The 12,748-nt window shown below is 51.8% G+C and overlaps 1 protein-coding gene across 1 annotated transcript; it reads left to right on the forward strand.

Annotated features, from left to right (window-relative positions):
- Positions 1 to 8,454: 8,454 nt before the first annotated feature.
- LOC141419825 (uncharacterized) lies at positions 8,455 to 12,352 on the forward strand. Its single transcript, XM_074063572.1, has one exon. It carries the CDS (start codon positions 8,477 to 8,479, stop codon positions 12,350 to 12,352), a length of 3,876 nt encoding a protein of 1,291 aa, XP_073919673.1. The 5' UTR covers positions 8,455 to 8,476.
- Positions 12,353 to 12,748: the final 396 nt, after the last annotated feature.

The following is a 12,748-nucleotide window of genomic DNA, read 5'->3' on the forward strand; positions in this document are numbered from 1 at the left end:
GGTGGTACAGGGGCAGTTTCAGCTATTTCTCAAAGAGCAGAGGCACCTGTGGTACTTGAGGCACCAGCCAAACACTGTACTGACTATGGCCAGCCATGGGGGAGAGCCACAGGGGCATCCCTCTCCCAACCCTGTAGCCAAGCAATGTGGGAGAATCAGGACCCTTGAACCTATCTTCAAAGTGCTGTAGCACCCGCTTCCCCAGACACTTGTGAGGTACCCCAGAGCCAATTCTCATGGCACCTCCACCAGTGAGTCTCTTTGTGTTGTGTGTTGCCAGGAACCTTAAGGGACCAGGACTCTGCAGATGCCATGTGATTCCCCACAGCTTTAAGTGCCCCCCTCCCTGGCATCAAGGATGCCATGTGCTCATGGTTTGCTCCTTAGACTCGGGCAGCTCATTAGAGAGTCCTTTCAGGCTCCTTTTCCTCCTCCCCTCCTTCATGGTGACCATTTGTTCATAGGCAGGTTTACAGGCTTCACATTATTCATGTATAGATGAGAGTATCTGGGCTCCACCAAATGATGCTTCCCTGGGAGAGTTTTGGTGCCATTTACTAACATAATGCTTCTCCAAAGACTGGGCTCGGGGGAATATCCTTATTGCTGCTGGAGACTTGTGGGTATTAAGGGTTATTATAATCTCAGTTATCTGTTGCTACGTAACAAATTACCTCCAGTGGTTTACCTGGGCAGTTCTAGCTTAGGGTAACTCAGCAGGTGACAGTCTTGTGGGCAGTCACCGAAGACCTGATTGGGGGTGAGGCAGGCCCACTTGAAGATACTCATGTGCTTGTTGGCAAGTGGCTCAGTTCCTCACCATAATGGGCCTCTCTATAAGGCTTGTCATGGCAAGGTTCTCGACAAAATCAGAGATCACTCGTGGGTGGGGAGAGAACAGGAGAGGAGAAGAGAGGAGAGGAGAGGAGAGGAGAAGGGAGGAGAGGAGAGGAGAAGTGAGGAGAGGAGAGGAGAGGAGAAGGGAGGAGAGGAGAGGAGTGGAGAAGAGAGGAGAGGAGAGGAAAGGACAGGAGAGATCAAGAAACAAGCTGTGTTTTGGGTTGAGAGCCTACAGTCCTTCAAAGGGGGGAGAGTCAAAGAATTTGTGGCCCTAGATTTTAAATCATGTTTTTGGACATGCATGATAAATCACGTCAGGTGGCATGAGAGGGGTGGGTTGAAGAAGAGAAAAATACTTGAAGCCAAGGGCTAGGTAGGGGCTCTTGCAATTGTCAAGGCCCAAGTCATCTTGTCAAGAAGAAGTCAGGCTTTGCCTTCAGCCATGGTGGGGTATCCCCTGTCAGACCAGCCAAGGGCCCAAGATTAAAAGCAAAACCTCCAGAAAGCACAAGGAACTAAGCAGTAGACGAAACACCACAGGAGAGTTGACATATGAAGGAAGGGACCAGCAGTAGGTGAGTTTCTTGCTCGTGGGTTTTGTGTGAGAGAGGGCCACAGAGGATGCCATGCTCAGTGTCTAAAACTCAGAGCAGACTTCAGAGTGACCGCAGGAGAGGGAAAGTGAAAGGGCTGGTTGCCGAAAAGGCAGAAACGGACTGCGAGCCCCAAACGTGCTATATTAACTCTGTTCAAATCTCTGATTGATCCCAGAGCTATCCACAGACAGGGAGTGCTCCAAGAAAGAAACGGAGTGAACACGAATAGGAACTCTTCGGGGCACTTAGAATGAAATGAAGCATTGCCTATTCAACACGAAGAAGTTCTACTGAGTTCTCTCCAGAAACAATGGAAGCCAGGGGACGGTGGAACAGAATCTTGAAAGTGCTAAAGGCAGGTGTGTGTGTAGAGGGGACTCTTTAACCCAGAACTCTGTTTCTCCATCCAGGGCAAATGACCTTCAAGAATGAAGGCAAAATGAGGGCATTTTGAGACACGTGAAAGGTAGGAGCACTCATCAGCAGAGCTGTGCTAAAGGCAATGTTAAAAAGAAGTCAGTCATCTGAGGAAAAGGGGAAACCTTGACCTCTGGGTGGAAATGAAGCACAGAAGAAATGAGCAAATATTAAAAATATTCATCTGCTCTTCATTTCTACATAACCCATGGGACGGTTTAAATGAAATTTTAATAGTGCATTGCAGGATTTAAACCATGCACACTTACAAGATCTGATAAGATAGCCTGAAGGATGAGGTGAACTGGAAATGAATCCCAGTGGTGGGAAGGTTCTTAGGTTTATGTGAAGTGGCGTACCATGAATCATTAGTGGGCAGTGGAAATGAATGATGTATTTGGTTTTGTCCGTATGGACAAAGAAGATGGTGAAGTCAAAAAGAAGACAATTCAATGAAAACGGAATTCCAAAACATTTTGCTAACCTAGGCAGGAAAGAGGCAACCATGAGACCTAGGTAGATGGGACAGGCAGCAGAAGACTACACCTAAGCCCAGCCCTGTCAAAGTCCCACTACAAATGGAAATGGAAAGGCTTCTGTGTGGGGGAATGGAGATGGGGGGAGAGGAGGGAGATGGTGGTGGGGGAGAGGGAGAGGGTCTCCCATGAAAGTAAGGCAGGTGCTGTGCAGCTGAGCTACACTCCCAGCTGCAATGAAGTTGGACAGGCTGAAGAGCACAATGAGCAGGAAGGCGAGATGGCCGTCCAGAGAGGATGGCACAACGGAGGCTCTTCTGTCCCCGCGAGCGTGTCGCACAGAAGGAGTCCCATGGCGTGACTGAGGACGGTAGGAGGATGCACGAGGATGCGCCGTGCACCGCCCCCATCCCCGTCCCCGTCCCCGTCCCGCTGGGGGTTCTGGGAGACGGAGAGGCTTCTGGGAGCTCCGAGAGCTGCACACGGTTCCAGGCCAGACCGCCTCGACGGAGGCGGGTTCTACCCGCCTTTCCAGCCTCTCCGTGTGGAACCGCGGCGTTACCCCGAGTGGAGAAAGTCAGCAGCGATTGGGGGCGGGGGAGGAGGGTGGGACCCCAGAATTCTCACGGGAGCACCTACAAGGGAGCGCGGAGCAGTCAAGGGCGAGGCGGGGAGCGCGGCTCTGGCGGGCGCCCTGATGGCGATGGCGGTTGGAGGGGGTCCCCGGATGGGGGTCCCCCTGTGGGGTCTGGGCGGCAGGAGGTGGGTGAGCTCCCGGCTCGGGCTGGGGTCGCTCTAGTGGCGGGCTCCTTGGGAGAGCCGGTTGGAGCGGGGACAACCTGGAGGTGTGGGGTAACGGACTGCCTGTCCACCGAGGCGGGCCTGCGTGGACGGGGGACGGGGGGAGGGACAACGGGGAGTCGCCGCCCCGCAAAGGGCGAAGGCGAGCGAGGCCGCAGGTGCCGAGGGCGTTGGGCAGCCGTGCGCATGCGCAAGCTCGCGAGCGCCCTGAGCGGAGGCGGTTGGCGGGAAGGCGGCACGTGTGGGGAGGGCTGTGCTCCAAGCACGTTGGCGGGCTGAGCCCCGGGGCCCTAGCTCTGGGGGCGACCGGGTCCATGGGCTGAGGGGCGGGCCACTGGCTTGGCTGGCAGGACGCAGGCAGGCAGGAATGGAGGAACTGAGGGCCCCCTGGCTGGCGTCAGCCTCAGTGTGGGGAGGCGCGCTTTCTCCTGGGTCTTCAGGTTGGGGCCCATTTCTGATGCTCTAGGCCGAGACACCTTGGGTGGCGGGGTGGGGATGGGGGTGGGGTAGGGGTGGCGCGTGAGCGGGATAGGATGGTAGACAGTGCCCTGGCTGACGGGTAGGGGCGGCTTCCTGGCCCGCCTGAGGTGACCACAGACAACTCTCTGCTGCTGGTGTGTGTGCGTGTGTGTGTAGGGGTGGACCCGTGGCACCCTGAGTGGCTATTAGAAAGGTTCCAGGTGCCTCTGGTGTCCACCCCCAAGACCCGTTGCATTCTTAGTCCTATGCATTAGTTGGGCAGGGGGTTTCATTGTGACATTTCCATAGCTGCTTGCAATGTACGTTGGTTAGATTCATCCCTCCTACATTCTTAAAGCAATTTCAACACCTTTCCTTGTTCTATTTCCATACAGATATGTGAAGTCCATATTGGCCCTCTCCGCTCACCCCCCCATCAGCACCCACCAGCAAACAGGACACCTGTTTCACATTCCCGTCCTTCGTTGTTAAGTGTATATTATTTGTTCATAGGGGTTTCCCTGTGGTAGTTCACACATGCATAGGCGGTACTTTAATCACATTAGCCCCCCCATTACTGTCTCTTTCCCATTCCCCCAGCCCCTATTATTTAACTGCTTTCAGTCTGTGTTGTTATGCCATCTCCACACAGAGATGCGACCTCTTTCGGTACTATTCACTCTCTAGCATTGTCTTTTCCTCTCCCGCCTCCCCCTACTCTCCTAAAACGCTCCCACCGTTACAAACATGTTCTCTTTCTCCATATGCACACATTTATCTTTTAGTTCTAGTCACCACATATGAGAGGGAACATGTGACCTGTGTCCTTCTGAGCCTGCCTTACTCTGCTTAACATGATCTCCAGTTCCATCCATTTACTTGCAAACCACATGATTCCATTCTTCCTGATGGCTGAATATTCCATTATGTAAACATAGCACATTTTCTTCTTCTTTCTTTTTTCTTTTGGCTGTTCTTTACATTTTCATTTGCATGTGTTAGTTGGACAGGGGGATTTCATTGTGATAGTTCCACATATGCTTAAAATATACCTTGGTTAGATTCCTCCCTTCCACTCTTCTCCCACACCCCAGTCTCCCTTTAAAGCAATTACAACAGGTCCCACTCTTCTATTTTCATACAAGTATATAGGGTCCATTGACCGTATTCGCCCTCCTTCCACCTCTCCCCTCACCCTCTCCCTCCCACTAGCTTCCCCTCCCCGAAAAGGACTCTTAGTGCACTCCTCTTCGTCATGTTGCTCAAAGGGGTTTCTCCGTGGTGTTTCACCCAGGAATATGTTTTCTTAATCTATTCATCAGTTGTAGGGCACATGGGCTGTTTCCATCTCTTGGCTGGTGTGAAGAGGGCAGCAATAAACATGGGTGTGCAAGTGTCTCATTGAATCCTGGCTTACCTTCCGCCAGATACATAGCCAGGAGTGGGATCTCTGGATCGTATGGTAGCTCTCTTTTGAGTTTTCAGGACTTCCATACTGTTTTCCATAATGGGTGTATGCCTGTGCGTTCCCACCAGCAGTTTATAAGGGTTCCTCCCCCCTCCCCACATCTTCACCAGCATTTGTCATTGTTTGTGTTCTTGACGATAGCCTTATAACATTGGGGTATGCTCCTTCTGTTCCTAGTTTCTTCAGAGCTTTTCCCATGAAAAGATGTTGAATTTTGTTAAAGACTTTTTCTGCATCAATTGAGATGATGGTGTCCCTGACTTTGTCCCTGATCCTGTTTATGGGAATACAACAGTATTACCTTTATTGATTTGTGAATGTTGAACCACTGTGCATTCCCAGAATGAAACCTACTTGATCATGCTGTATGATCGTTTTAATGTGTTGTGGGATTTAGTTTGCAAGTATTTCATTGAGGACTTTTTGTGTTCGTGTTCATCAAGGAAATTAGCCTATCACTTTCTTTTTTGACATGGCTCTACCTGGTTTTGGTATTAGGGTAATAATGACTTCGTAGAATGAGTTCGATAGCATTCCTCCCCGTTGTATGTTTTGGAATAGTTTGAGGAGCACTGTTAGTTCTTCTTTAAAGTCTGGTAGAATTCAGCAGTGAAATCATCTGGGCCAGGGCTTTTCTTTGTTGGGAGAGTTTCATTGTCCCCGTTTCAAACTCATTGCTTCTTACATATCTATTTATGTTGTTTGTGCCCTCTGCGTTCAATTTCGGAGGGTCACGTCTGTTGAGATATTTATCAGTTTCTTGTTGATTTCCCAATTTGCTGGAGTATAGGTTTTCAAAATATTCCCCTATGATCTTCTGAATTTCATTGGTGACTGTTGTAATAGTCCCTTTTTCTTCTCTGACTTTATTAATTTGCGTCTTCTCCTGTCTTCCTTTGGTTTGTTTGTCTCAAGGTTTCTCGATCTTATTTATCTTTTCAAAGGGACAGTCTTTTGTTCCATCAAATTGTTGTAGTGTTCCTTGGTCTCCTTTTCAGAAAATCCTGCCCGGATTTTCGTAATTTCTTTCCAGGTACTACTTTTGGGGAATGGCTTGTTGTTGTTTTTCTAAGTTTCAGGTGCAACCTCAGAAGGTCTATTTGAGATCTATCTGGTTTTCAGATGTGGGCACTCATGGACATGAACTTTCTTCTTGACACTGTCTTTGCTGTGTCCCATAAGTTCTGCTAAGTTGTGTTTTTGTTTCACTTGAATCTAGGAATTTCTCAATTTCTTTGGTGACCCATTGATCAACATCATGTTGTTCAATGTCCATGAGTGTGAATGGTTTTTGTAGTTTTCCTGGCTATTGATTTTTAATTTTATTCCATTATGGCCTGTTAGGACACAGGGGATTATCTCGACTTTTTTGTATTTGTTGCGATTCGCTTTATGGCCCGAGATGTGATCTATTTTTGAGAAAGTTCCATGGGTTGCCGAGAAAAATGCTGCTATAGGATGGAATATTCTATAGATGTCTACTAAGTCCATTTCATCAGTGGTATTTTTTAGTTCCAGGCTGTCTTGGTCAATTTGGTGTCTGGATGTTCTGTCTGTTGGTGAGACTGGGGTGTTGCGATCTCCCACTACTATTGTATCTGGACCTATCTGTTCCTTTGTGCTCGGAAGTGTTTGTTTTATGAACTTGGGTGCACTGACGTTTGGTGCATATATATTTAGAATCGCTGTATCTTCTTGCTGGATTGTTCCTATCGTTCGTGCGTACTGACCTTCTTCAGCTCTTGTGGCCGATTCTTGCTTAAAATCTACTTCGTTCGACATGACAATAGCTCTTCCTGCTGTCCCTCAAGTTCCATATGCCTGGTATAACTTCTTCCATCCTTTCACTTTTACTTTGTGTGTGTCTTTGGTTGTGAGATGTGTTTCTTATAAGGAACAGATTATTGGCTCTTGCTTTTTGATCCAATCCAACAATCAGTGTCTTTTGACTGGAGAGTTGGGGACGTTTACATTTAGGGTTAGGATTGAGAGGCATTAACTGATATCCTGCATTTCTACTGTTCTTTTGTCTTCCGTGCTGAATCGGGAAAACTTGGTGGGCAGGCAAGCGGGAGGGAGGGGACGGCCCTGGACGTCAGCAGGGGTAAGGGCTGGGAGACAGAGTCGCTGGCTGAGTGGGAGTGGGATCCCTGCAGAAAGAAGGGGAGGCCATGTGGCTGCCTGGGCTGCCATGGTGACCACAGACTCTCAGCTGCTACAGCTTGAAGTGGTGTGGGGGGAGGTGAGCTGGTGGGCCTTGGCCCTCTGCCCTTGCGTTCCAGTGTCCCTGTGGGTGTCTGTGTGGGTGGCAGTGGTGGGAGCGGAAAGGACCATGGCCTCTCAAGGACATACAGATTAATTACGGGGCATGTTGCACATTTACTTAGATATACCACACTGCAGAACGTCTTCAGAAGCCTTTCGCTGTGGTGAGCGCCTGGAGTCCCAGCTACTCAGGAGGCTGAGGCAGGAAGACAGCTGGAGCCCAGGAGTTCCAGGTCAGCCTGGGCAATATTGGGAGATTCCGTCTTAAGTTTCTTTGTCATGAATATAAAAGGATTGCACTTTTACTCAGTTCTCTGAACGCAGGGATAATCTGTTTGCATCAATAAGGGATCAACAAGGATAACAGGTCTAAATATTTGCAATCCCGTAAGTCAAAGAAGAAACCATAAAGGAGCCTAGAAAATCTTTCGGACACAATAATGAAATATTACAACTTAAATAAAATTAGGGGGAGGCGACTAAAGCAGAAAGGGACCAATCGGGAAAAGGTACGGCTTTAAATGCTCCTATTAGGAAAGAAGAAGGAGTAACAGGATCAATGACCTAAGTGTGCACCTAAAGAAGCTAGAAAAACAGGAACAAAAGTAAATCCAAAAAGAGGCAAAGGAAGAAACTATACGCATAAGAGGTAATCGGTGACAGAAGACCACAAGACAGCTAACACACAGATGTTGGTTCTTTTTCAAAGAGTAACAATATTGATCAACTCTAACAGCACTGATCAAGACAAAAGAGAACAAGCACTGATCTCCACTTTCAGGAAGCAAGGGGGGAGTAATTATGAAGGTCATAGACACATGAAGAAATAATGAAGAAATATTAAGTACAAATTTATACAAAAATTTTGAGAACTTAGAAACTTGGGAATTCCTTGGGGGCGGGGCCAAAAGCAACTTACTAAACTGCCACTAGGTAAAGTAGAATGTAGGACTAGTACTGTATCTAATTTGTTATTTAAACCCGTCCTTAAAACCAAACAAAGTAGGGAGGTGGGGGAGCTTCTGGCCCCCGCAGTGTAGAGGACAACGGTGGGGGACACGACTGGGCTGTCTGGTACCAACATCCCTTTTCCCTCTTTGCACCCACAGGGCACCACAGAGACTGCGACAGTCAGCTCACAACCTTGTCCGATCATGCCCCCTTCCCCCAAGTGCACCGCCATGGCGCGGGCTATGCTGCAGGACTGGTGCAGGTGGATGGGCGCCAATGAGCAGCGCTCACTGCTCATCCTGGGCATCCCTGAAGACTGCCCGGAAGATGCATTCCAGGAGGCGGTGCAGGCTGCCCTGTGGCCCGTGGGCAGGTACCGAGTGCTGGGCAAGATGTTCAGAAAGGAACTCGGGGCCAGAGTCGCTTTGGTGGAGTTTGCTGAATATTTAAACCGAAGCTTGATCCCCCGACAGATACCAGGCCATGGGGGTCCGTGGACTGTGATCTTCCTGCCCCAGGCCCCCGATGCTGAGTTACAGGACAGCCCCGATTTCCCTGCTCAGCCCCAGGGCCAAGCAGTGGCAGGGGCTGTGGGTGAGACAGGGGCTACAGGTGAGGGAGGAGGCACGGGTCAGGATGCCACAGGTGAGAATGGAATACCATACGTACCAGGAGGTTCGGTTGAGGAACTATCAGCAGGTGTGGAAGGAGCTGCAGGAGGTGCAGGTGGGGCAGGGGAGGCAGGAGAATCAGGTGAGAAAGGGCTTGCTGGTGAGGCAGGAGATGCAGAGCAGGCAGGTGATGCAGGGGAGGAAGGAGCTACACGTGAGGCAGGTGAGGCAGGAGCTGCAGGTGAAGCAGGAGCTGCAGGTGAGAAAGGACCTGCAAGTGAAACAGGAGCTGCAGGTGATGCTGGGTTGACAGGGGATGCAAGTGTGAAAGGACCACCTACGGGAAAGGCAGGAGCTACAGGTGAGAAAGAACTTTCAGGGGAGGAAGGCGCTGCAGGGGAGGCAGAAGAATCTGGTGAGAAAGGTCCTGCAGGTGAGGCAGGAGCTCCAGGGGAGGCAGGTGATGCAGGGGAGGAAGGCGCTACAGGTGAGGCAGGTGTTTCAGGGCAGGCAGGTGATGCAGAGGAGGAAGGACCTACACGTGAGGCAGGTGAGTGCAGAGCTGTAGGTGAGGCTGGAGCTGCAGGTGAGGCAGGGGAATCAGGTGAGAAAGGACCTGCAAGTGAAACAGGAGCTGCTGGTGAGGCAGGAGATGCAGGGGAGACGTGGGATGAAGGTGAGCAAGGACTTGCAGGCAAGGAAGGAGCAGTAGTCCAGGCAGGAGCTACAGGTGAGGAAGGAACTGCAGGTGAGGCAGGTGATACAGGGGGGGAAGGAGTTACAGGTGAAGCAGATGAGAAAGAACCTGTGGGTGAATCCGGAGCTGCAGGTGAGGCCGGGGATTCAGGTGAGAAAGGACCTGCAAGTGAAACAGGAGCTGCTGGTGAGGCAGGAGATGCAGGAAAGATAGGGAATGCAAGTGAGAAAGGACCTGCAGGCAAGGAAGGAGCAGTTGGAGAGGTAGGAGCTACAGGTGAGAAAAGAATTTCAAGTGAGGGAGGAGCTGCACGTGGGGAAGGATCCTCAGTGGAGGCAGGGGAATCAGGTGAGAAAGGACCTGCAAGTGAGGCAGGAGCGCCAGAGGAGGCAGGTGATACCTGGGAGGTAGGAGATTCAGGTGAAGCAGCTGAGAAAGGATCTGCAGATGAGGCAGGAGCTGCAGGTGGGGCAGGACATTCAGGTGAGAAAGGACTTGCAATTGAAACAGGAGCTGCTGGTGAGGCAGGAGATGCAGGGGAGACAGGGGATGCAAATAAGAAAGGTCCTGCAGGCAAGGAAGGAGCAGTAGGCAAGGCGGGAGAGTGTATTGAGAAAGGAGTTTCAGGTGAGGAAGGAACTGCAGGTGAGCCAGGAGTTGCACGAGAGAAAGTAAGTGCAGGTAAGGTAGAAGACACAGGCAAAGAGGCCATAGATCAGAAAGCAATAGCACTTGTGGCAGGGGGTACAATTCAGTTAGGAAATTCAGCTGATGAACGAGCTTCTGGAGCTGCAAGTGACAAAAGACTTGGAAGTGAAGAAGAAGCTACAGGAGAAAACGAATCTGCAGACGAAGAAGGAGCTGTAGGTGAAGCAGAAGCTGCAGGTGAGGCAGGGGCTGCAGTTCAAGATATACTTTCCAATGAAGAAGAAGGTCCAGATGAGAAAGGAGCTGCAGGCAAAGAAGGAGCAGCAGGTGAGGCAGGAGTTGCAGGTGAGGAAGGAACTGAAGGTGAGGCAGAAGGTACGGGTGAGGAAGGAGCTGAGAAAAAGGAAGATACTGGAGTTGAGGCAATAGACACAAGCAAGGAAGTCTTAGGTGAGAAAGGATTACCAAGTGTGACAGGAGTTTCATTTCAGGAAGGAACATCTGGAGAGGAAGGAGCTGAAAGAGAGTTTGGGACTGTGGGTGAGGCAGGACCAACAGGTGCTGCAGATGAAAGAACTGCAGATAAGCAAGGAGAGGCAGGAGAGGCAGGAGCTGAAGCTGTGGAAGAAGTCACAGGCAAAGTAGGAGACACAGGTGACAGAGATTTAGGTGATAAAGAAATACCACTTGTGGCAGAAGTTTCAGTTCAGGAAGGAGCTTCTTGTCAGGCAGATGCTGTAGGTGATACAGTAGCTACAGGGGATGGAGGGTCTGTAGATGAAGAAGAAACTTCTGCTGAGGCAGAAGGTGAAAATGAGGCAGGAACTGCAGGTGAGACAGAAGCCGCAGGTGAGGCCAGAGTGTCAGATGAAGAGGGAGCTGCAGGTGACATGGGATTTGCGGGTGTTATAGGAGCTGTGGGTGTGGCAGGAGCTGCAGGGGAGGCAGGGACTGCAGGGGAGGAAGGTGCCTTTGAGGCAGCAGGAGGGACACTTGGGGCAGGAGGATGGAGCCGGCAGTGGAGCCAGGCCCTGCAGCCTATACTGGAAACCATGGCCTACCAGGAACTGAGAACCTTTTCAGGGACGCAAGAGCCAGGCCGTGAGGCAGAGTCCTTCGAGAGCTGGCTGGACCATGCCAATGACATGCTGTACCTGTGGCGCCACATATCAGAGAGGGAGAGGAGGAGGAGGCTGGTGGAGAGCTTGAGCGGCCCCGCCCTGGATCTCATGTGCGGGCTCCTGGAAGAACATCCGGACACCCCTGCACAGGACTGCCTGGCCACGCTCGTGCAGGCGTTTGGGAACAAGGACACCAAGGTGTCCGCGAGGCTGAAGTTCCTGACTTGCTCCCAGCGGCCTCGGGAGACTCTCTTTGCCTATGTGATGCGCCTGGAAGGCCTGCTGCAGATGGCCAGGGAGAAGGGAGCGATCCACCGAGCTATCGCAGACCAGCTGCGAGCCCGGCAGGTGCTGATGCGGGCCCGGCCGAACCAGATACTCCAGAACAACCTGAGGAGGATGCAGCTGGAGAGGAGGCTGCCTGGCTTCGTGGGGCTGCTGCGGCTTGTCCGGGAGACTGAGGTATGGGAGGCGGCCCTGGCTAGGAATGAGCAGTCCCGAAGAGAGGAAGGAGCCCAAGCACACATTGGTGGGCTGGCTGCCGCCCAGGCAGCTGATGCTGAACCTGCCTCTGCCATTGATGAGACCTCCCAGGCCTCCCCTGCCAATGAAGATGCCGGTGAGCCTGCTCCTGACCCTGAGCACCCCGCTGAGGCTACCCCTGCTGCTGATGCTGCCACAAAGGCAGGCGCTGGCACTGGCATGGAAGAGGCCAAGGTCTCCCCTGCCACCCAGGAAGGAGACAATGCTTCTGCCTCTGCAGGCCTAAGCCAGGCAGGTTCCACAGAGGCTCCTGGAGGCCCCACCACAGCCCAGATGGGCAGGGCTTCTGAGGAAGGCCCAGGGGTGCCTGGCTGGGGGCTGGAGAGCCTCACCAGGGCAGGAGAGCAGGAGGCCACTGAGGAGCCCACACTGGAGGAGCTCCAGGCCATCCTGGAGGAGTCGGGAAACGAGGATGGGGCAGGGGAGAGGAGTCACTCCGAGTCCTTTCTAGGCAAATAGTCTCAGAATGCCTCTCCTCCCAGGCAACAGAGCCCTGGAAGACGAAGGAGGCGGGGCCGGGGCTACCGCTCCAAAACAAACCCCTGTGTCCCCAGGGCCACCATCATCCCCAGCCCCTCTAAGTGTCCAGAATGACCACTATTTCCATCAAATGGGGCAGAGACAAGTGTCTTGCCCCATGGCACATCAACCCCAGTCTCAGCTCCAGACCTTGCCGAGTCAGGCAGCCTACCTGGAAACGCCCCTAGGGGGCCAGCCCTGGCCTAGATGAGGGCTCCCGAAGACATCTGCCTCTCACACAAGACTGGGAGACAAGTCAGAGGGAAAGAGGCCACCTGAAGGGTGCCAGCTGCTTGGCTCTCCCAGCAGGGAGACCCCACCCCATCCCATCCTGCA

Source organism: Castor canadensis, chromosome X (genome assembly GCF_047511655.1).
Source record: "Castor canadensis chromosome X, mCasCan1.hap1v2, whole genome shotgun sequence".
NCBI lineage: Eukaryota > Metazoa > Chordata > Mammalia > Rodentia > Castoridae > Castor > Castor canadensis.